General features: G+C 36.4%; 1 protein-coding gene across 1 annotated transcript in view; it reads left to right on the top strand.

The window, feature by feature from the left end:
* SEMA3C (semaphorin 3C) overlaps positions 1-23,615 on the top strand; it is a 130,749-nt gene that overhangs the window by 71,628 nt on the left and 35,506 nt on the right. Inside the window, exons 4-10 of the mRNA XM_085298858.1 lie at positions 1,933-1,995; positions 6,652-6,771; positions 10,612-10,702; positions 14,974-15,093; positions 17,197-17,339; positions 19,467-19,581; positions 21,682-21,751. Of these exons, the coding sequence (XP_085154984.1) occupies positions 1,933-1,995; positions 6,652-6,771; positions 10,612-10,702; positions 14,974-15,093; positions 17,197-17,339; positions 19,467-19,581; positions 21,682-21,751 (722 nt within the window). The remainder of the gene's footprint in view (positions 1-1,932; positions 1,996-6,651; positions 6,772-10,611; positions 10,703-14,973; positions 15,094-17,196; positions 17,340-19,466; positions 19,582-21,681; positions 21,752-23,615) is intronic.

Genomic DNA, 23,615 nt, shown 5'->3' with positions numbered 1-23,615 from the left:
TTTTTTTTTGGGAGGGGTCTTCTTCTATAACTTACTAAATGCTATTTTCTAAGAACACTTTATGTCTTAAATCCCCGCTTTGTAGCAGGCATATAAAAAGAAACAAATTATCCTGTATTTAAAGAACCTCCACAGGCTTCTCTCTTGTTTCCAGATCCAACGCAAATCCACCTTCTCTGTTCCCAGAAGCCTGACTGTTAAGGTGTTGCCTCTCTACAGACCTTACCTCACTACCTTTAGACTATCACAGCTACAGTGCTTCCTTCAAATGTGCAGTATAGGCTTTGTTTTACTAAATTCATCTGGTCCTTCAATCTGTGGGCTTTAGCGCTGTGCCTCAGGAGGACTGAGGAGCAGAGACACCTAGCTTGTGGCGGCTAGGTTGAATGCCGTGCTTAGGAGGAAGGCTTTTAATGTGTCACCAGAGAGAGACAGAGCTCACTGGAGAGTGATTGAGAGCACTTAAATCAGGCCTTGCTCGGACTCATCCTCTGGACGTGCCTGTCCACCTGAATTGATGACAGTTGGAGTCTAGGGAGACATCTCTCCGGTGTACACATTTAGATTAAATGCCTCTTGTGTGGCGGTGTGAACATGTCCTCCTTCCTCCTAATGTTACAGTAATCTCCGTCTGTAATGGAACCACCTTCTTTGATCTGAAATAGCTTATCTGACCTTTTTTGCTAATTCATATCTCATCAGTGATTCCGCTAACCTTACCTGGAAACCTGCTGTGTTCCCGCATTGCTCATTTCAACTCTCTCTTGACATGTTGGGTTTAATTCTATAAAGAGTTCAGTTACATGAGTTTGCACTTCTTGCACAAAGTATATTCTGCAGTATAAAGCTATAAGGCATTTTAATGATCCATTCAGGTACAGAAAAATGAAAATAAAAACCATCAATCAGATGGGGCAAAAGCCCTAAGTTTTCTGTATAGCTGCTGTGGTTACCCAATATGAGACTCAGAATTAATCTTTACAATTCCACTTGATCTTTCTTTTGGTTATTTGCTTTTATAACAGATTCTCTTTGCTAATCTTGCKCCATTACAGAGACCCTGTAGGCATAAGCAAACATACTTTTAACTCTGTGCATACGTGTGTGTGTGTGTATGTGTCTGTGTGTGTATATACACGTACACAGAGACCTTTGTTATTATTAAGGCTATCTTGATGCTAAATGTTATCAGGTTATGTCACCTATTAAACTTCTAGGGAGTGGTTTCTAATGGATGTACTTCATATTCCAAAGTCAAAATAAATAATGGAAGAAGCTCAAAAACTTCAGTGTGAATAGAGTTCAGATAAATATTGAAAGATAGAGGTACTTTTCTAAAAGTTGTCTGTAGTGCAAAGGTAGTTAAATTCAGCTGGAAATCTTAATATTTTAAGCAGTTTAAATCGTAAGATATCCCAATCTTTACTTTTAAAAATTAAAAGTTATCACAGGAACCTTTCTTGCAATATTACAGTTTCCTTGTGAACAATTTCTAGAAGGTCAGTAAAAGTAAAGAAGATGAATAATATCTAAGATGATGGTCATTAAAATATGCCTCAAATAATGAGAACATGAAAAGCTTCTATTCAAGTTCGGTTCTAAAGAAGACTAAATATATCGATTAACTTATCTTTAAAGTGTGTAATAATCTTGGGGCCAAATGGCATAAATCAGACTCTCTTTACTGACTTTAAGGAAGTATTGCTAATTTATATCAGCCAAGAACCTGATCCATTGTTTTATTTATTGCATTCTGGGATAGCAAGTTGGTTTCATTTAGGAATGGAAGTTATTTTTTCCCTAGAATCAAGGTGTAAAGCTATCAAAATACTTACTTAGTGGTATAAATTATGTAGTGCAAAGATTTCTGTTTGTTAATAAAAATAAATTAGGTAATAATAAGTTACTTAAAATTTACTTCTTTCCTCACAGATTTTCTGGCCAGCATCAGCAAACAAGGTTGAAGAGTGCAAAATGGCTGGCAAAGATCCTACGGTAAGTTATAATACACATGCTCATGCACACACACACACACAAATTACATACTTGGCAATCAACCTTGAGTGCAGCCAAAAGAAAGCGAAAGCAGTGTTTGTTTTGCTTTTTTAGATACTCTGCAGGCCAAATGATAAAGTGAATTTATGAAAAATCATGCTGTGTAAACAGAATGCACCTTCAGACTTGGACAAATGCAAAAAAAACCCAAAAAAATATGCATTATTCTGTTCCTTACCTGACATTTGTTTCTTGTAAGTAGTGGATTTAGAAGGTAACTCAAGGTATGTCCTGGAGATGATGCTGAATAATCTAAAGTTAAGCATCCATAYGTGCCCTGGCTGTCTGGCCTTCCCTACAAATAGGCTCTCAACAGACAGATGGTACCTATCTCCTTTCTGACAGCACACAGTGCTCATTGTAGAAAAATCCCAACACCTCTTTTTATTATTTCCATAAAGCAATGTCCAAATAAGTATCTGGCAACCAGTTTGTTTCCTAGAAGCAGGTAAAGATGGTCTCTGGAATCATGGGAAGTGCAAACCCCAGAGAGGTTGTRTGGAGTCATTTTGCATCACAGCCTGTTACTATCCCATCTAAATACARACACCTTCCAAGGCATCTGCATCAGATGATGATTTCCCAGATTTCTCTTTATAAACAATAGATAGAAATGAGCAATCCAGAAGACCTAGTGGTACAATACGCTAAATTGTGTCTTTAACAGCGTTATGTATGAACGAAGTTGCCTTACAGCTTGTATAGGCATAAATTTTGCTCATCAAAGAAAGTTAAATGTAAAGAAATGCAGAAAGTCATATTTTTCTTCTCTTCAGTTGCCTTTTGACTTATCATTTCAGCAGTGCCTAACAGTCTTTATCCTAGTTTTATTCCTAGCTGTTTAGATATATCTGTTTTACAAGTGCTATTTAAGTATTAGAATTTGTAGTCTGTGGTAGCAAAAATGCAAATTTTCAATACTAAATTGATACTGAAAATTGATAAAATTTTGCTTGTATTTTGATTTGAACCAAAAGCTATTGAGATCAGAAGTCCTCACATTAGATGTCCTCTAGCTCTCTAGTCCTAGTGTCCTCTAGTCCTCTAGCCCAGGACTAATGTTTCTATTTATGTTAGCTACACAYTTCTTATTGTTAAATAAACCTATAGAAAGCTGTAATTCACTTATTGTGATGTTACAATAATTCAGCTGCATCCATTTTGTAAGAAAAATATATTTTGTGTTGTAAATTCTAATGCAATTGCTGATGAAAGTAAAGGAAACCGGAACGCTGACCTACTGGAGTGTAATACATTTTTTTCAGTAAAACCACGGAGAGTAGGTCACAGTAGTGCTCCGGAGTAAGAGAATGGGTCTTTATGAATAATTATATTATGATTGGCCTAGCARCTTACCTGCCTTCTTTCTGGATAGCTATGACAACGAAAAATAAATATTTTCCTATTAAATACTCTCTGTGTTTCTATACATCTTTACATTGTTCTGGTTACTGTGGGAAACTCTATAGTTAGTGGCTGATTAAGTTGCACTAAATGTGAAAATAAAGCAAATAGCGTATGTTAGTGATGATGTGGATTGCATCATCAACTGGTGATAGACTGATCAAGAAATTTTCTTTTCTTTGAAATACAAAAATTTATTAGTCTTACTCATGTGTCCAACGTATGATGACACTCTTCTAAGGCAAAAATATTAAAAAACAGATTATATTTTAAGTAATAAGCAGTATTAAAAAATACGTGTTCCTTGAGAAGAAAAGCTAAGTCATTACTGAGTGCTGGGTGCTCCAGGGAACTTTTAAACTTCGATATTTAGTGGTAAAGTCTTTCCTAGGTTTTGACCACATTGTAGTATCTGAAAGTTGCTGCATTTGGAGACAGATTTCTGAATAGAACCTCTTTTTTTTTCCAATAAGAAGTTAATTGTGAATATAGCTAATATATCTGTAAAATAATGAATTATGTCCAGCCTTTCATCTGGCCTTTAATTGCTTTTTTAAAAAAATCCATATAGTTCATTGTAGAYGAAAGATGAAGTTCCAAAACTGAAAGTTCATGTGAGGTTTATAAACATTTGTCCTTAATATGATACATCTTCAAGTTTAAAATGAAACAGAACAAAATAAAAGAAAACAGAAAAATAAGTATGGTGCTAAAGAGTAGTCACTGCTCCTACTAAAATCAGTGATGTGTCTTATTAAAAGTTCATTGAAGTCAATAAGAAAAAGGGAGTATAAAGCTAGCTGACCGTAACTTAGAATTTATAGTTCAATTTTAAGAGCATTCTTGTGAGTTTGATTCCTCATAATAACGGCAGAAGTAGCAAATGAATTCAGAAGAATTAAGTTTCAACTAAATTAGAATTTGTCATATGTATTAAAAAAAATGAAAATAAGTGTTTAATATTTGTCCTATCAGAGAATAATGATGATCATGAGGTAAAAGAGGAATAGACAGACTTGAATCAGAGAGCAAAGAAGGAGTTTACRTAGCCAGCCAATTCTTTTAAAAGGAGATTTGGTGCACCCTAGCTTTAGACAAACATTTACGTCTGAATTTGTCATGCTCAGCTCCCTTTTTAGTTAGTGAAGAGAAATAAGTCACAAAAACCATCCTAAAGACAACCATTTAATGTCACCTCAAACCAGTCTGATTTAGAAGCATTTACTAACGAGTAAAGAGAAATAATAGACTGAGGTATGCGTGCTCTTGAAGGGCAGACCTACAAAGCATTTTTTAAACAAAAAATGCGTTGCTTTGATGGGTCATGGACTGCAAGTGCAATACTCGGATTAATTATCTGTAAACTATAAAAATAATTCAGTGGCTTACTGAGTTCAGGGGGAGGTGTGMAAGCAATGAAAGAATGTCATCAAAGGGTCTTCCAGGCATTAAAATAGGATAACATTGACATTGAGTCAAATTGTGTTACTTGTCTGAAAACCATCAGTGAGGAGAAATGAAGACACAATATGTGTTAGATGATTACCTCAAAAGGCTGCCCTTAAAGAAAAGAGACTTTCATCTAACCATCCCTGTATTCTTGCAGTAGAAACTTGGAAAGTACATGGCATGCCGTTGAAGCAGAATATCATGTGCCACAGACCTGTGTTCTTCCTGCCGTTGTTATCTTGTCCTGCTCCCTGAGGACTTTCATTCTGAGATTTCTACCATGTAATCCTTTATCTAAACTTTTCCAGAAAAGCTTTCTGTGAACAGCAAGAAAAGAAAGCGCTCTGGCATATATAAACTAGTTACACACCGTCAGCTGTCCTTTTCCCCTTTCCACGGTCGTAATGTGGATTGGTAGTACTGCTGACAAAGGCCTGATTTCTATAGGAAGCTATTGCTAAAGCCAGTTCTGAGCCAAAGATCTTCTGAGCCAAGATCACTGTATATGAGAAAATGGAAAAAGTTAAGAACAATCCTCAGCTTTAGAGAAATAGTATAGTTTGACTAARTTAAAATATTTTACTGAGTTTTCAGGTGTCATAGTAAAGTACCAACTCTTGCTRAACTGAAAATGTGAATGCCTTTAAATGTGAATAAACTGATATTTGGTCAACGAGGATTAGCTCCAGTGATTTTCCTAAAAATGGTGATTRCATGGTTTCAAACCCTGTATTCACAAAAAGCATGCAACTCTTACTGACTTTGGTGGAGATTTGTATGGTTGGATATGAAGGCAGATCTGGAATCTCAGTAAGAAAAACATTCAGAAAAAAAAATCTATATTTTTAACCTGAAGTGCATTAACAGCTGATCATGGTCAAAAAGCATGAACAAGAGAAAAAAAGGGGTATATTTGACAAAAAAAAACTTGGTAAATTGTTGGTGTGTGTTACTAATGTTCTGTTTCAGTTTTCATGGCTACTTGAAGATGTTACTATTGATCTTCAAGATGAAATAACAATTAATTGCAAATTTGCTTACRTAACATGCTGTTCAGAGTTTTAATGTTTTGGAAAGAAACTATTTGCACAAATATGAGATCTGAGATTTGGGTTTACTTTGGTTTTTACTTATCTCCAGCTATGATGAAATAAAATAGGGAGAAAAGAGAAGTTACTTGAGGCAGCTTGCTTTCCGGCAGAAGTCCTATTTCTGCCCATGAAAGGTCTGTGGGTGAAAATCAGATTGGCATCTRTTTATGGGAAAATAATTCCTGTGTAGTGCCCTATCCATATTTGATTCTCAGACTGGACAAAATGGCAAGGAAAGAAAACAGAAGTGTGCAGCTGTTGAAATCCRGTGGCTGCCAAACTCAGTAGCTGTTTTCCTACTTCATCTTTCATTGTTACGCAGAAAGCAAGGGGACAGCCCTCCACTGTGGCTCCCCCGTCCTCTGCCCCTGCTCCAGATCCTTCAGAAGACCATGCCATAAAGCAAGTTGGCTGGAGGCCTTGAACAGAGGTCAAACGTTTAACTTTATAAAGGGAATGAAAAAGACAGAGGAAGTGAATTCATCTCAATGTGGCTAGTTCAAAAAAACTGTATTGTAAAACACATGATTATGAGAACACTATTAAAATTATTAGGATGCTATTAAAATTATCAAATGTTTTGATTCCCTGGAGTTCACAATATCTCATAACCTTTGCCAATGTGGAATTTTATTGTCTGTATTCCCTGCAGCATGGCTGTGGAAATTTTGTGCGTGTGATACAGTCCTACAATCGCACACACCTGTATGTTTGCGGCAGTGGAGCTTTCAGCCCGGTGTGTGTATACGTCAACAGAGGACGCAGGTCTGAGGTGGGTTCCTTCTTGTTTTATCCGCTCATTGTGTTGTGGGTCTTCCTGGTGTTATGCAAAACTTGAAGTTTTGATACTTCACGAATCTGTGATCCAAGTAGATTTTTTCATCCGTGTAAAATAGAAAAGGAACAAAGATCCATGTTCTTCTGTTATCAGCAAGAAATAAAGCCATACTCAAAAATTATGCTCTGATATGTGTTCATCTGAAAATTCAATAGTCACTTAAAATGTTGAGACATTTTTGGTGTAAAATATTGGATTTTTTTGATGCAAAATGATGGGATATTTTTGATGAGAACATTTATTTTATCTTATGAATTCTTTCTGAATTCTGAAAATTGTCAAAAAATACTTGCAAAGAAAGAGACAGTTACATAAAAGGTAAATTAGGCAGTTCGCCAGCTTCTGTATGTGTTACTTACTGATTCCTGGAAGAAGCACTGAAGTGGATTARCTATTCAGCTATATGACTGCTTGCTGGACTTCAGCTTAATATCAGTTAGGTGCAGCCACGCTATAGGTAGTATTCCCAGTGACTTTTCATCTACAGCAGAAGTTCTGTCCCCATAGATTCTGCCAGGATGAAGTCAGTAAGTTTTCTCCTCACTGTGAGAGGGGCATAAATCTCATTTTCTCTAAACAGGTCTTCAATTTTTCTGTATTCAGTTTCACTGTGTATTTTAAATACCAGATGTTTCATACATACATTGTCCAGATTGTCCAGATTTCATGCTTTGAAAGTGAAATGTTTGTTTATGTGCAAACGTAATAGGTAATAAATTAAGCAAGCAGAAGRAAAAAGAAAAGCATTTATCTGAGACCTAGCTCTTCAGTAGCTTTTGGGTCAGATTCATATCCACAGGCACAGGGGTATGCTATATATTTTCCTGTGCAATGTGGAAGCATATGTGTTAGAAAGCAGATCAGAGAGTGTTACCTGGACTTTTGCCATGAGAGGGCAACTTTAAAAGCTGGGCTTGTTTCTAGGCAAGACAGTGAGAAATTCATCACTGCTTTCTTTGGGAGTATAATAGGAATTCTGGGCAAGACCCAGGCCTACTGCAGAGGCTGACAGAGAGGTGATAAATCACTGTTTCTCCAGGTAGGTTCGCACAGGATGATCTCAGCTGCTTTTGGTAGATCGTTATCTGGTCCAGCCTTCTTGACAGAGGATGCAGTCTGAATCACTGCACTTTCTCTCCTAATGAATTATCCAGAAGTAGAGGTTCTGGATTTAAAAGCAGGAGCAAGCAGAACCGATGGAGTAAATCAATCCCTCTAGCTTGCATAGTCTACTTCAGCTTATTTTGCTTATTTTGCAAAAATGAGCTCTGTTTTCCTCAGATACCAACTCATTATCSTAATTTATTTATTGAAAAATATTTAAAACATATCAAGTGATCTCATTTCTCTCTAATACATGCAATATCCTTTTTTTAAGCTTAAGCAATTGAATCATAGTCCAGAAAACTTTTGACTCTCTTGGTATTTGGCTTGTTGTGCATGAGATTTCTGTTGGAGAAAAAAGAAAAAAAAAGACAWGAGACCTCCAGATGATGCAAAATGTTAAATTCCTTAAGTTAAAAATAAGGATACATATCTTGGAAGAGCAGAATTGGCTTCCTTTAGACTGTCTGTATAGCTACACGCCTATGATCAATTGATTAAATAAACTGCTGTTTCAGACGTCTGGAGTCTGTCAGACATTTGACTGTAAGCATTGCATTCTCAAAGCCATTACTGTACAGGCCAACAATAGCATAACAGTTTAAAATCAAGTATTTCCTTCTGAACCTATTGCATATATAAATGCATGCCTAATTCATAGAGCAGAGTGAAGAGCTGTGTAGTGCTGATGGGAATAGTCAGAACTCCTTTTTCTTTTCGCTCTCTGCTGTTCCAATTTTACCTTGAATTTTTCACAGTTTTCCATGCACAGAAGTCTGTTTTTGCAGGAGCAGAATTACTATTTTAAAAGAGAACATCTGTTTTTCTCTGGAAGCTACAAAGCCTGACAGTGAGAGTCATATCCAACAATCATAAGAACTCAGCCTGTTTTGTTCTTTGGTCTCCAAGGTTCCACATAATCTCTGGAGGAGGCTTCATCAGTGACACAGAATATTGCCCTATTTATTAAATCGTGTTTCACTGAAGCAAAGCTTAAAAAATAATTCTTGCTTTGCATACCTGATATTTTGGTCTTTGGTAATGACTCTTTTAGTCACACACACACATTCTAAGGGCAAAGCAGATGCAAACAGAAGCAAATATAATCACTATGTGAATTAATTATAGAGTAAATAGGTAGTTTAATATATATTAAAATTAAATAATGTCCTGAGGCCAGTTTAATAATGCAGTATTGCACATTTTGATTTGGTAAATAATGGCAGAATATAGTAAATATAGATTAACATTAAACTGCATATTAATCTAGAAGTAAAACCGAAAAAAACAAGATCATAGTAGAAACTTCATATTTATGTTTTATCATTGGTTAGAGGGCTTATTACTAAAATGGTATATGAGATCTCTGTGATTAAATTGGGCAAAAGAGAAGAGAGGGAAAAGAGATAAGAGATAATAAAATATGAAAACTTCCTGTTGTAGCTGAGCATTTCAGCTCAGAGCCTAGAACTGGTTATCACCAAAAGGCTGCTCGGTGAGCTGTGTGGCTTCCCGGTTCCACTGTGATTTTCATTAATAGTGAAAAAGGATGTAAGGAGTTACCAGCTTTAGTGTAATACCTACAATATTGGTATGTATATCATAAAACTCTTTCTTTGGCGTTTTGGTTAACTACCTTTTTCAACTGAAAAATGATACTTCCTTTTTTTCACTCCCTTGCAATTGTGTCCTTTGACCTTTTATTACATAGTCTGAGTTTGTAATAGGATGCTAGGAACAAGTTTTTCATGTGGTGTGCAATGGTATGTAAGTAGGTGTGCTATAGATCTATATCTGTTCCATTACTGCCTGCAATTTTTAAGAACTTGACTTGGACCCAGTTGTTCCTTTTCGTTCAGCATAATTGCACTCTTAGTATTATTGGGAACAAGGAAATGAAGAAGTGCGCCAAGATGGGGGAATAGTCTAAAGATGTTCAGACTGTTTGTATTTCGAGCTGTATTCCAGGTTGCTTCTACTTTGCCAAATGTATTTCCTATTTATAAATCCCATAAAATATAAACAAGGCCCCATACCACGTTTTCTAAAAGCCAAAAATTTTCGAAGAGAGTTCTGGCTTCAACAAGAGGTACTAATAAATCATCGATCACTACAGAACTAGAGCTCTGAACTTAATCCAAGCAATGGCATTGAATAAAAGAAATGTGATTTAGGGTTTTTTTGAGGTCTGATACCCCAGTAAAAGGCAAAATATTTGTACTATGACAAAATGATTGTGATAAGAGATTTATATTTAACATTTATTATTGTTCTAATAGCTTTATTATGAGTATTTTAGACTAGTATATGCATCACCATGTATTTGGCAAATAAATGATAAGTAACTTCAAAAACACAGAAATAATCCCCATAGATGTTATTGAGGTATTATTAGGACAATCAAAGATTCCAAAACATAACTGAAGTGGAAGAAAAAAAATCTCTATTTCAATATTTTCAATTTATAACAAGAATCATGAAAATAACTGGGGAGCAGCGAGAGAGTTGTCTAAAAAGATGATGCAAATCTGCATAGGAAAGCTAAACTGTAAATAGTACAGCAACAGTCCTGAGCTGAACACTGTTAATGCTGGAAACAACAAAGCAGAAAAAGTGCTTTATCTCTGAAGGTTTCTAAAATGAGAAGTGACATGAAGATCTACATTGCAGGAACAAATCTTCAAGATCGACTCCAAGTGTGAATCAGGGAAAGGACGCTGCTCTTTCAACCCTAATGTGAACACGGTGTCTGTAATGATCAGTAAGTAAAAATACTCTGAGATGCTAAGGTCTAACTCTTTATTATCATACAGTGTGTGGAATAAGGAGATGACATAAATGAACAGGGTACAGATTTCTGCCTCTGAAAAGGAGCCCATTGCATTAGTGCTGATGGGCAGAAATTGTTACAAGGTTTACAAGAAGCTGAGGATGGACGTATGAACAAAATGCAGAAATTAGCTGTTGAGAGAAAGAGGGAGAGAAACAGAAAACAAAAGATTGTCACTTTTCCAGCATATACATTGTTTCCCAGGGTTAGTTTCAACTTTCTATTACCCTGTCTAACATTTGGGTTTGAACAGTGTCTGACCTTGTTCATCCTGGGCAGTACTAGTGTCTCATTTAATCATTTGTAACATCTCAGTGTAGCCAAGGAAAGAAAGCCTGAAGACTTTAGTTGGTTTGAATTTCATTTTTCTTGTCATCTCTGCTGTAGAGCCCACTAGCTATTACAGGGCTCTTCATTCCTCAGTTGGCTTTATACCCAACCAATCTAGCAATTTTCTTCTCTATGAAAGGCCAGGGAGTGATACAACTGGCACACCTAAAATATCCTTGTGGATTGGTGGGAACTGGGCTCAAGGACAGAGAGAAACACCCCTTATGAATAATTACTGCAGTGCCTATCACACACCTAAGCGCAAATTCACTGGGGGCATAGGCTTTGTGTAACCCAAGTCAATAGTAAAATAAACTCCTTTTTYCTTTTCTTCTTTTTTTAACCAGAAGATTAGACCATAGACTTTTTGAGGAGCATCCCAGTGCTCCTCAGCAGGCGTACTGAGTCAGTGGCTCCCCCAGAAGCTCTCCACTGGCCCGAAAMGCAACACTCTTCTATGAAATGACTGGGCTAAATCACAGCACTTAGATGACTAAACATCGCCTTAATTCATTAGGCTTGCTCAATCAGCTCTTTTGTTTTCCCTGTGCCTGCTCCCAGCTGGCAGGAGGTTGCCAGCAGCTTGCCGCCAGCCAGGTGCAAAGAGGGGCCTGCCCAGAGCATAGGGCTGGCACTGAGCTGGGGCGAGCCCTCGGCCGGCCGTGCAGCCGATGATCGGCACCTTTCATGTTTCCAACATGCTCACGGGGTTCTGCATCCAAAACCTCGAGTTTTGGAGGTGTACCTAATCCTTGCAACGCTGGTGGCAGCGAAGAGAACAGCAGTTGCACAGATTTTTCAGAKTTTTTTTAACAAAGAGAATTTAGTGCACACAGCATGCTAGATATTTGACCCAGAGTTTACAAAGAAAAAACGTGTGGTGTGCCTGCCATTCGACTTCCACTGAAATCAGTGAGAATTGCATACATGTTATGCTAGATATTTCCTTAAAAGTCTGGGTCTCAYGGAGCATAAGAAAAGTCTCATATAGTCTATTGCAAATAGTCTTCAAAATGTAAGTTAAAATATTAGTTTGATTCCTCATTGCTAATATATATATAGTACAGAAGATAAATAATTTCCTTCACAGAGGTATGATCTGAAGGGGAATTCAGTTGGCAATTCAAGGGGATTGCTAAGAAGACAGGAAAATGTTACCAAGATACCTCTCTGAAAGTTTGCTCCCTTTTTATTTTTATCTCATTGGTGATCTGTATTCACTGTTTACAGGTACTCACTGAGTAAGCAAATATTGTTCAAATCCAGTGATGGATTAATCCACTGCTCCGCATTGCTGTGCTGGTCTTATTAAGTGAATCACTATCATTAAAGAATAAATTCCTCATTCCCTTTAGATTTTATGAAATCCTAGTATGGAATTACTGTTTCTGAGCAGCAAGACATTTTTCTTCCTGTAATAGATATATGGCAGCTTTGTTCATCTTAGTAGATTTTACATTATCTTTCTTGATCTCTCAGTTAGGTGACTGAAGAGACCTCCCCCCGTATTGGACCCATCTTTCATGACATAATTCATCTACAAGATTTAAATTATTCGATGAACATCACATTCTTTTTCAAGAGATTCTTACGGAATGAGTTATTTCTCTCCAAATTCTCTGGAACTACAAGATTCAGTCACTTCAAAGCCATTAAGCTTGAATGAAGTTAGCCTCAATATCCATGCTGGAAATGGGAAGATTTACTACTTCACAGCATGGCCTAAGAATGATGGGGATGGAAGCTGTGGTGAACTCTCATATGAGGGTTCTTCTGCAAAAGAAATTCYTTTCCCCGTATTCGGTAGATGGGAAATACTCCTAGACTGGGTAACTCTTCCACAATAAAAGAACCRTTTTTAAATACAGCTGCAATTTCTCATCAATTTGGGGCATCACTAGCATCCTACATAACACACAGTATGACCTTAGAATGAAGCAGGAAAGCTGACTCGCTCTTCAGAGGAAAATGATATTGTAAAGAAATTAGAATTCGGTACATATTGTAAAAAGACACTTTTGCACCAAAGCAATAAAAAATGTGCTTTGATCAAGCTTGGCATAACTAACATGCAAGATGTATGTCTTTCCCCCACCAAGGCTCTGAAGTATTTACAAAAGCAGACATACCTCATCAATTCAGTAATTCCTCTAATAACAAAGAGAACTAGTGCAAATTAGTTGTTCTGTACAAATAAACAGTGTGAAATTTAAGAATTTAGCTAAAAGGAAGTAATGCTGACAGATGTCATCTGGTATGTGGTTAGCAAGCAGACTCTAAGAATGCTTAAGGCATATCTGATGGAGTTGATATGTAATAGAAATAAGAATTACATTTTATCAATTTTATGTGCATATGTGCGTATACAAGGCACTGAGAATTAGTGAGAACTATAAGCTTAATATCTTTYAGTCAATTTATTTCACCAGAATAAAGCTTGGATGGTTTGAGGCAGTGAGGCTGATATACAAAATTTGATTATATGAGTATTGAACTAACATCATTCTGTCAATATATATTCAGGAAGTAAATTTTTTTCACGAACATGCAGCAAATGCATTGTCTAGATCTTTATACTTTTTATCCCAACTTAACGGGTTCCCCTGCGTATGATTCCTCACTTCCCTGAGAGGGACAAAAGCAGAATGGCTGCAATATCCRTCTAACTGGTCTGTAGGGCTCAGGGCTGGGCTGTAACCAGTAGTAGAAAAATACAGTTCTAGGGTTTAATTCTCTCATGAGCCAATGATCTTCCATACTGATGCACGTGCATGCACACACACACACACACAAATACACACACACACACTCTCACACATCAAAGCATAAAAATAGCCTTAAGCTCTTCAGAACCTGTGACTGTTGCCAGATTGACCACACTCTCTGGGTAGTCCAGGAATTCAGACAAAAACATCAATCAAAGGACCCAGCTGTACTGGAATGTATTCAGCCACCACTCCCACTCTGAAAGTTTAAGTTTATTTTAGCTACTGTTTTCTACTCTGGGGTTTCATTGCCATTAGTCAGTGGAAATTGCTTGGTTATTCATGGAGTGGAAAATGATAGTATATGTAATTATAATTATAATTATATATATATGTATATTTATGCATACACACACACAAACAAGGATATACAGTCTGACAGATGGACTGAATTTTCAATCCTGCACATGGAGCAGAAGTTCGTAATTCTGTTAAATTAAGAGTTACTTGTCTAATTCTGTTCATACAAGAGAGACCTATACTTAGAATTAAGTATATAAAAGGGGCAGTTGTTGCTCATATTACTCTGAGTAAGGTTCAATAATATGATTGTCTCTCCTCTGCTGAAGTCAGCTTGAGGCTGCCTGGGGCAGCCTTGAGAATACTCTTGGTAGAAATTGGCACCGATCCACTGACTGCAACAGATGTTGTGCCAGTTACACCAGCAATAAATTCAGCCCAGTCATTTTGTCTACTCCCATAACAAAAAAGCTTTTTTAAGTACTTACTTAAAAAATTGAATGTGATGTTTTCGATAACAGTAGCCTGATTTTCCAACAGTACTTAGCAATGAAAGTTCAGTCATTAAAACTTTGTATCAAAGAAGTGCTCACCATACGTGTGGTTTTGCTGCCAGATTTAATTATGCAATTCCCTAAAGTTCTTGAACAAAATTCAGTGATTCTCTCTCAGTCTAGGTTGTGTCTTTGTAAATCAGAGGAGACACCATTCCCACCACCCAAGATTTAAATGTATAGACTACTATGCAAATAAAGAGCTGGCAAGAGTTTAAAATAAGACTAGATCACTAAATATGGATTTCCCAAAAGCCATAACATTACATTTATTTTCTCTTCCCCTCCCTTCCCCCATTTCAATTCTCTGAAGATGAAGAGCTTTTTTCAGGCATGTATATTGATTTCATGGGGACGGATGCTGCCATTTTCCGCAGCTTAACCAAACGCAATGCTGTGAGAACCGATCAACACAACTCAAAGTGGCTAAGCGGTAAGATGGGTTTATTTTACCAAAGCTTTTAACGTGTTTCACAGAAGCTCTGCTTTGTTTCGTTTAAAATAAAGAACTTTTATTTCTGAATTTAATTTGTCAAATGAATCCATGAAGAAGAAATGTGTGCAAATACATATTGTAGAGAGTGCACTTCATGTGGTGTGAAGGAACAGAGGATTTATTGCCTGGTCCAGCCTCATGGCTGGACCCTACTTGGTGGAAAGTGTAGGAAAACCCTTCAAAAGATAAGTTTTCAGGCAACCTGATTTCGAGGGGAGTACTTTCTTTACCTCTAATGCATAAGACATTGTCTTAAATTAGAATGCGTAACTCCAAGGTTTTTTTACAATGAATTACAAACTTTATTCAATTCAGGTTAATCCACCTCTTGCAGAGGGCTCACTACCACTTCTATTCAAATGTATTTATGAGAGAGTCCTATTATTAGTTAAGTCAGTCACAATTTTTGCCATTTATTTCTGTGGCAAGGGATTGATTATCAAGACACAGTAGGAAGGCTGACTTCTGAGTACAAAAAATTAACACTTAGCTTCACTGAAATCAATGTGGAAATTCTCCCTGACTTCACTGATAAGAAGACTCCTTCCAGTTACACTGTGTTGAATGAAAATGCTGATGGACCCTCCGGCAGATGGCAAAGGTTGGGAGCAACTAACATAACAATTCATTTTTTAAAAGCCTTCAAAGTTTGTTGAAATAAACATACTTTCTTAAAGTATGTTTAAACATACTTTAAGCTCTTAAATATGAATTACTTGTTTTGACTGGTTTTTTAGGATGACTCCTGTAATTTCTGTATATGACTCCTGTAATACCTGTGTGTACCTGTGACTGCTATCACAGGATTACAATTTATTTATCAGAATAAATTAAATTTGCTATGAAGGGGAAACTATACCTATTTTCTAATTTGTTTTTGTATTTTTCTACATCGCCCTACATACCCTAAAGTGGATTAGGAAAGAATGCCGTTAAAAATATCTAAATACTGGATAATCTACCTGATATACATGCTTAGAAAAGGTACTTGACAAGCACAGGTTATTTCTATGTTCTTTTAGAGATAGAATCATGATACTTGATATAGTAATTGAGAATGGCCTCATGAGAACAGAAAAATGTCATAGGAATGAATTTTCCATCTGAGATCAAAGCTTTGTATTGAGTCATTTCAAGATTTGTGCTCAGTTTCAACCAGTCAAGCAATCTTGCATAACCATTGAAAAGATCCTTCAGAGAGGAAGAGGGGCCACTTATTTCTTTAGACAAAAGAGAAGATCTTCTGAGGTCTCCCCTCACCTGTGATTAGATTTTTGCATAGGAAATTGCTAAAAACAAATGCAGGTAACAACAGCAATAGTGGTTGCCTAATTAATATTGCATTTAAGATTGCATTAAAGTAGTACACAGTCACTTGCGTATCGTAATGTACAATTTAAAGGAGAATACAGGAGAGTAGTAGTAGAACTACTCTGTTTTGTAATCTTTGGTGTATATATATCCTTCAAAAATTATGTACCTGCTGTTCCAGATTTTTATTGTTTTGTTCTCTTTTAGTGTTCCCTTGCACTTTTCCTCAAGGAAACCTTGTTGTTCAAGCATTTGCAAATCCTATTTTCCTCTCAGTCTTCCAAGAGCTATTTTCCTCTCTTATTTATGTATTTTTAAAGGACTTTGTTTATTTTCTTCCTAATGAGTCTTTCAGCTGCTTACTTTTCCTCTTATTTTCTCCCTCAAGGAATCTTTCCTAAGATGCCTCGATAACTCACTGATTCTTCCCCATTCTTTCTCAAAGTCTTTTAATTCCTCTAATAAACTAACACTCTTGCTTCTGCATTTGAATCATTTTTCTAAAGATCTCCTGCAGGATAAAATGAGATGCAGCAGAAATGTAAGACTGCTGGCTTGAAAACATGTACCTAGTGATATATGTTTCATGCAGAGGCAAGGCTGGAGCTAAGCTCAGCCTGCCACAGCAATACCTCTATAGGCATTACGTAGCAGTTCCTTAAAGGGGTCAGTAACTCTCAAAACATTAACTGCTGATACTGATGTATCTTTTGGCCTGTTTCATTTCAGAGCCTATATTTGTGGATGCTCATGTTATCCCAGATGGCACTGACCCCAATGATGCCAAAGTCTACTTCTTCTTCAAAGAGAGACTCACGGACAACAGCGGCAGCACAAAGCAAATCCATTCAATGATTGCAAGAATATGCCCCGTAAGAATTGTTTTGTGTGCCAGGTTGCTGKGACAAATGGCTACTACAATTTGATAAGCTAAATGACTGTTTCATGAAAATGGTAGAAAAGCCTCTAATTTATATTAGAAACAAATTTCCAGGTTCAGCTTCCACATTCATAATTAAGAAGAGATGTTATTGAATGCACAGCTAGGGCTTCAGCTTGGTGCTTATATTTAGCTATATCTACACTGATATGACAATGTAGACATTTAGGAAATTGTATATTTCTCTGACTGGCTCAGAACAGATATAACAATGTTGAACTTCGAAACTTGCTTTCTTTTGCATATATCAGATACATTTTTTTGCATAGAAAAATTGAACTTTAAAATAGCTAAGGCTTTCACCCCTACACACATCAAATCTTTCCAGAAAAATGGAAATATCAGAATCCAGCTTTTAAATGATTTAATTTAGCCTTCAGATACTGTTTTAATTTTTATAGTATTTGTCCTTTCTGAGGTCTTTCATTGATTTATGTGTGAGCCTAACTTTAAGAACATGCACAGAGACATAAAACTAGAGAGTTATTGCTACTCATGTACAGTAATGAATGTACAATCACCACACTCTTCGTTATCTCTTTCTTGTACCTTTAATCAACTATATGTAAAAAATTATTTAAGTAGCTGTTAATATCTCTGGTGATATGGAGGATTTTATTTTAATGAGAGCAAAATGCACAATTACTGCTAGCCTTTTCATTCTTTCTTTTGGAAAAAGCAGGAAGATAATTGTCAGTTTTTGTATATTCCCTCTTTTTAATCTAAGTCTTCTTTAGGATTAGATGTTTTGTGATGTTGTGCAGGGTGTAAGGGTATGTCTGAGATTATATTAAGCTCCTTCTTTGGCAAGATGATGATGCATGTGATCTGCCTTATAATCTCTCTGGKTTTTTTTGTGTTTTTGTGAAGGTACCCAAAGGCCTTATTGGGTATTTTGCAAGAAGACATTTCATTGTATTATAGCTTTATAATTATTGATATCATTATAATGAACTCCAGATGATTTATGGCAGGCCTTGGACTGTTTAGACTTACACTGAAGTCAGTGGCAAAATCCCAAAGACATGAATACAAGTCTGAGCTAGCCATACTTGTACCCCATTGTATTCATACATCAACACCTTTGAGACAGACCAGATAGATTAGTACAATGGCAGGAAAAGAGACTCCCAAAAAGGCCCATTATGAGTGCCTCCAAAAGTCTGATTGCCAGTTCCAGGAGCATCAATGGATCATGCACAGCATTTTGTATAAATCACATTTCTATAACTTCCTCATTTTCCCTTTTCCCTTCATTTGGGTGACATTGTGATACAGTTTCCAAGATGCTGCTCTTAGATATGTCCTCACCAGCAAAACGAGCCAGAAGCTATCATCTCTGTGGTGCACTGTCAGATTTAGCAATTCTTTCTCCTTTGCTCCTACTTGAGATGGAGAGCTCCTTGAGCCAGCTGTGACTAAGCTAGCTCTGGACCAAGCCAGCTAGAAAGACTTGCAGCAGCACAGAGTGAGCTTGGTGATCCATATTAGGTGTCGTTTCAAAATTTGGTTCAGATCTGCATGGCTTATATTAGCAGGTAGCTTCTGGTCTCCCCAGTCTGGGAAAACAAGCACAGAGCAACTCTCAGACCGCCCTCRACTGCTGGGCACCCGCTGGGAGCTGTGCTGCCCTCCTGCGTGAGCTGGCAGTGTGCTCCCAGCAGAGCTAGCACTAGGAGACAAGCCACATCGRGCATGTCTTCTTCAAAGAGAGGAGGGAGGACTGTAAGGCAGTAACTGATCTCAACTCACTGTTGACTCCGTAACTCTCTATTCATAAGGTAAACTTATTCTGATAGCCATTTGCTGGATGCACAAAACYAAGTGCCCTCCCAAGCCTGCTAGCCTGGCTCAAAAAGTCTCCTCAGAAAACTAGTTTTTATTCTCCCCAGATCTGGAACGTTTAGATGAGGGGGGGCTGGTTTAGGCTTATGGTTTTTTTGTATTAGATATTTTGCAGATCGTGGATAGCATTAAGCTGAGAAAAATTTGGGAAGATCCAATAAACTGTTAGCTGTGTTGTATTTCATTTTTATGAAAATAACACTCTTTTTTCCAGAATGACACAGGTGGCCAGCGTAGCCTTGTGAACAAGTGGACAACATTCTTGAAAGCGAGACTTGTGTGCTCAGTCATGGATGAAGATGGAACGGAAACATACTTTGACGAATTAGGTATGGCAAAAAAAGTCTCAAAAAAGTTTTACCTAAGTCCTGCAGCCTGAGCATATTTAAGCATTAAAGTGATATTTGGCCCTACAGAGGTCCGTGAAAAATTCCCCTTTAAGTTTGTGTGACAGGAAACTAAAGATTTCTTCATACATCTCTCTGAGTCATTAGCATTGTATCTTTGAAATAAAGATAATTAGTCTTCACTTTGTAAAGAATATATATGTAAGGAATTAATATTTGTAAAGGAACATGTAAGTGCAGGCTATTGATATTTTTCTACTRTCCAGGATTATGATAAAGGCTTTTTAATGTAGATCTCTTTGAAATTGTTTCTTGTACCACTTTTTTAACATATAGCCTTTTTGCAATACAGTTTTTCTTTTTTGGAGGCCTCTGTCTGGTGGCTGGAGATAATACTACTAAATGTCATTACTGGCAATAACAATAATACCATTAATAAATATAATTTCTTGGAATWTATTCAAACATTTACATCTCCAGTTCTACATGTGAAACAGAACAGACATTCAATTATTAATCTATACAGCAATCATCTAAGGTTTCCTCTCAGTAAGGAATTAATTAAATGCAGATCTTGGTTGTTAAGTGCCAAAATCCATTATCAAAAAGTTTCAAATTCTGTATTGTTCCATAGCTGTGATATACAAAATCATAGTTCTAAATTTAGGTGTTGGAAGATTTGGTATATGTATTGTTATATATAAATATAAGTATAAATATACACATACATATAAATAGCTAATGAACCCCACACTGGGGCTGCATTTGATTGTGACCTCTCTATTGTAATCATCTGTCTCCTGTTGCATTGTTCCTAATCTTCATCAAAACTTCTTCAAAGTCTTTCTGACTTGGTATCATCACAAATATTTGGTGTACTTGTTCTGGTTCACAGATTTCTATGGAACATACTGGACGTAGAATCAGATTCTAATTTGATGTAATTCAGTACGTATAAGGTACTTTGCCAACTCACTTTCAAAAATTCTTAGCATCCAGCAGCTAATATTTCAGAGCTCCAATTTGCTGGTCCACTCCTATTCAACAAAGCACTACAGCTACATTGTTTTTTGGGTGACATATATATAATACAGGATAATATAGAATATGAGGCAGTATGAGCTCTTAGCACAATCCATTGTCAAAGAGGAAGAATRTAACCAGTTGTAACCATAATAAGTTGTAAATGCAGAAAACTGGGAGAAATTGAGGGCATGACTCTGTTTTTACCTGCAATGCAGAAGGTATAAGACTGCCAGTGTTGTACGATTAAGTTTTCTGAGTTTGACATATTTAAAAGAATGCCTGAAAATTTCAGAGGGTTACTAAAAGACTGAATTTTAATTAATGGATGGCTTATCCTATGGCAAGAAGCTCAAACAGTTCAATCTTTTTGTATGATTTAAAAGATATCGAAGAGATGACTTGATTATAGTTYGTAAGTACCTTCACAAGGAGAAAATATCAAAATACTTTTTCATTTACGTATCACAAAAATAAACAAATCCGGGATAAAGCCGGGTAAACTTCAATAAGTTGGTACGGTTTTGCATAGTGAGGTTAATAAATTCACACAGAGTAGGAACAAGGTTTTACGTCTCCGTCTACTGTGAAATTACTTGTCATTCATATCTTGATGTGTTTCTCAGTCAAACATGAGCTAATGGAAGGGCTTCTAGAGTGAATACAAGAAGACAAAACACCTAATTCTCCCAGTTTGGATTATATCCAGCTATAGGAACATTTTGTCTTTGGCATACTGCAACTTAAACATTTTCCTACTGTTAAGCAACCTGCTGAAATGAGATCCAACTGAGAGAAATGGGAGAAATGGATGCTGAACATATTTGAAAATCTTTCTGTCTTCAGAAGCCTAGAGAGTGTGCAGTTAATTTCAAAATCTATTTCTGATTTCTGCTAGTACAAGATTTCTGCATATGGTCCATGCATATGATAAGTTTGCTTTTTCCCATTCCAGTCAGAGACAAAACTACCATTGACTTCAGCAGGAATAAAGTCATTGTTTAGACTGGTAAAATAACATTAGTATAACTACTCTTTTTTTTTCTTTCTTTCTTACAGAGGATGTGTTTCTTTTAGAAACAGATAACCCCAGAACAACACTTGTGTATGGAATTTTTACAACATCAAGGTAATTGTGGAGATTTGAAAAAAAAATTACCTTGCAGACCTGCCCAATCTTCTATGTTTATACAGAAAGAGATGGTTTGTGGTCAAGACTGTTTTTCACAATTCTGTGTGTCTCCTGTGACCAGCCTTTGCATGCAGGAGTAGCAGTTTCAGTTCTGAACTTGCAATGAACTTCCGTGGCATCGGARAACACTTAACACTGGGTGATGGAACCCAGCACCCTGAAGGATCAAATCTAGAATTTTTAAATGAATTAATGAAAATCATTTCCACTCGCGCAGCTGGCAGTTGATCGCACAGATGGCAGATAACCCATGCCAGTTGCAACTGGTTGTGGAAAAGCAATCTTCTATTGCGTTTGATCACCTTCTTCATCCGCTACAACTTGCAGCCTTCAGCTTCTTGTCATCTGCCAGCAGTATTAGCTTTATGTCCAGATTAAGAAACACTCTTTGAGCTACCAAGAGCAGTGGAAGTACTAAATATGGCTTCCTRTGCTGAAACCCCCACAAAGATAGACCTGATGAACCTACAGATCTTGCCATCTCTTTCTTTAATTTTTCAATTTTTTATTGTTCTCAGCATGTGCTGGTAGTACACAGAATGGAAATAAATACTTCCTGTTGGATATACCAATCTGTATTATTTAGCTGTTAATATTTACATTCAAAGAAAACTTTTTTTTTAGTATCATGACATTTATTTGATCAAATTTGCATATTTTAGAGTTATTGCTATAAATTCCTTTTATGGCATTTTCCATTTAAAAAAATCTTTGCATGAAAATGATACTTTTTTCCTGACAGGCTTTTCTGTCCATAATAATATACAGGGATCCACATTCTTAGATGTGTGAACCAGCCAGGAAAGTATGATTTTATAATATTTAGTTGGGAAAAAAAGAATCCCATAACTAGTAAACATCTGGTGCTGTCTATATTTTATGATTCCTATTGCATAAAAAGAGAAAATGCTGAGGCTATATTTAGCAGTAAAACCACACTTATGATTAGGTTATGGATGCAACATGTCTCAGTGGAAACACTTTTACCTAATTCTCCTGGTATTCTCCTGCAGTGGAAAAAAAGGTCTGAATCAAAGAGCCAAACAAAGTGGCAACAAAGAGAAAACTTTGCATATTTCTGGCCCTCAAGCCATTTTCTCTCTCTGCTGAAGTTTTAACACTCACATGCTTCTCTCTCTATTGAAGTTTTAACACTCACATGCATTTCTGTTTTCAAACACGTGGTTTGTGGTTTATGGTTTCTCTTTCTTTCTTTTTCCTTTCAGACTGTAAATTGAAAGTGTTGCATAATTAAATACAGCAGACATAATTAATTTTACTGCCCAGCAGTTCCTTTATCTTCAATTCTGTAGACCTCCGTAAGAGAAAAGTATCAAGAGAATCATCTTTCCAAATAATAATGATCATTAATTTTACCTAAACCATATTGAGGCAAGTTATTTTGATGGCATGATCTGCTGTAAATCTTGCAAATAAAACTTCTAAAATCATTAAATATGTTTTTTAAATCTATTAAAATCTATTCAAATTTCCACAAATACCATAATCCATCTAAGAGTTTCCTCCTACTAATACATATAGAGCCAAGAGCAATGTTGATTGTTGGGCAATTGCCAGTAACACTTTCCTAACTTAGACACTATATCTCATAAATGTGAATTTGAACATTTAATATTTTCAGCTTTCTTCTGTAGTGATCTTTTTCTTCTTCAGTTGAAAACAAAGATTTGCTTGGACTGTCTTCATTCTACAGTTAATATTGGAGTTTCCACTTTAAGATAAATGTCTCAAGCTTCTTATACAGAGGAAGGAAGGAAGATTTAATTCCACTCTAGGCAGT

This window comes from Rhea americana, unplaced genomic scaffold (assembly GCF_003343005.1).
Source record: "Rhea americana isolate MKP2758 unplaced genomic scaffold, rheAme1 scaffold_1, whole genome shotgun sequence".
Taxonomy (NCBI): domain Eukaryota; kingdom Metazoa; phylum Chordata; class Aves; order Rheiformes; family Rheidae; genus Rhea; species Rhea americana.
The sequence above is the reverse complement of the archived record's forward strand: the minus strand, read 5'-3'. Positions and strand labels throughout refer to the sequence as shown.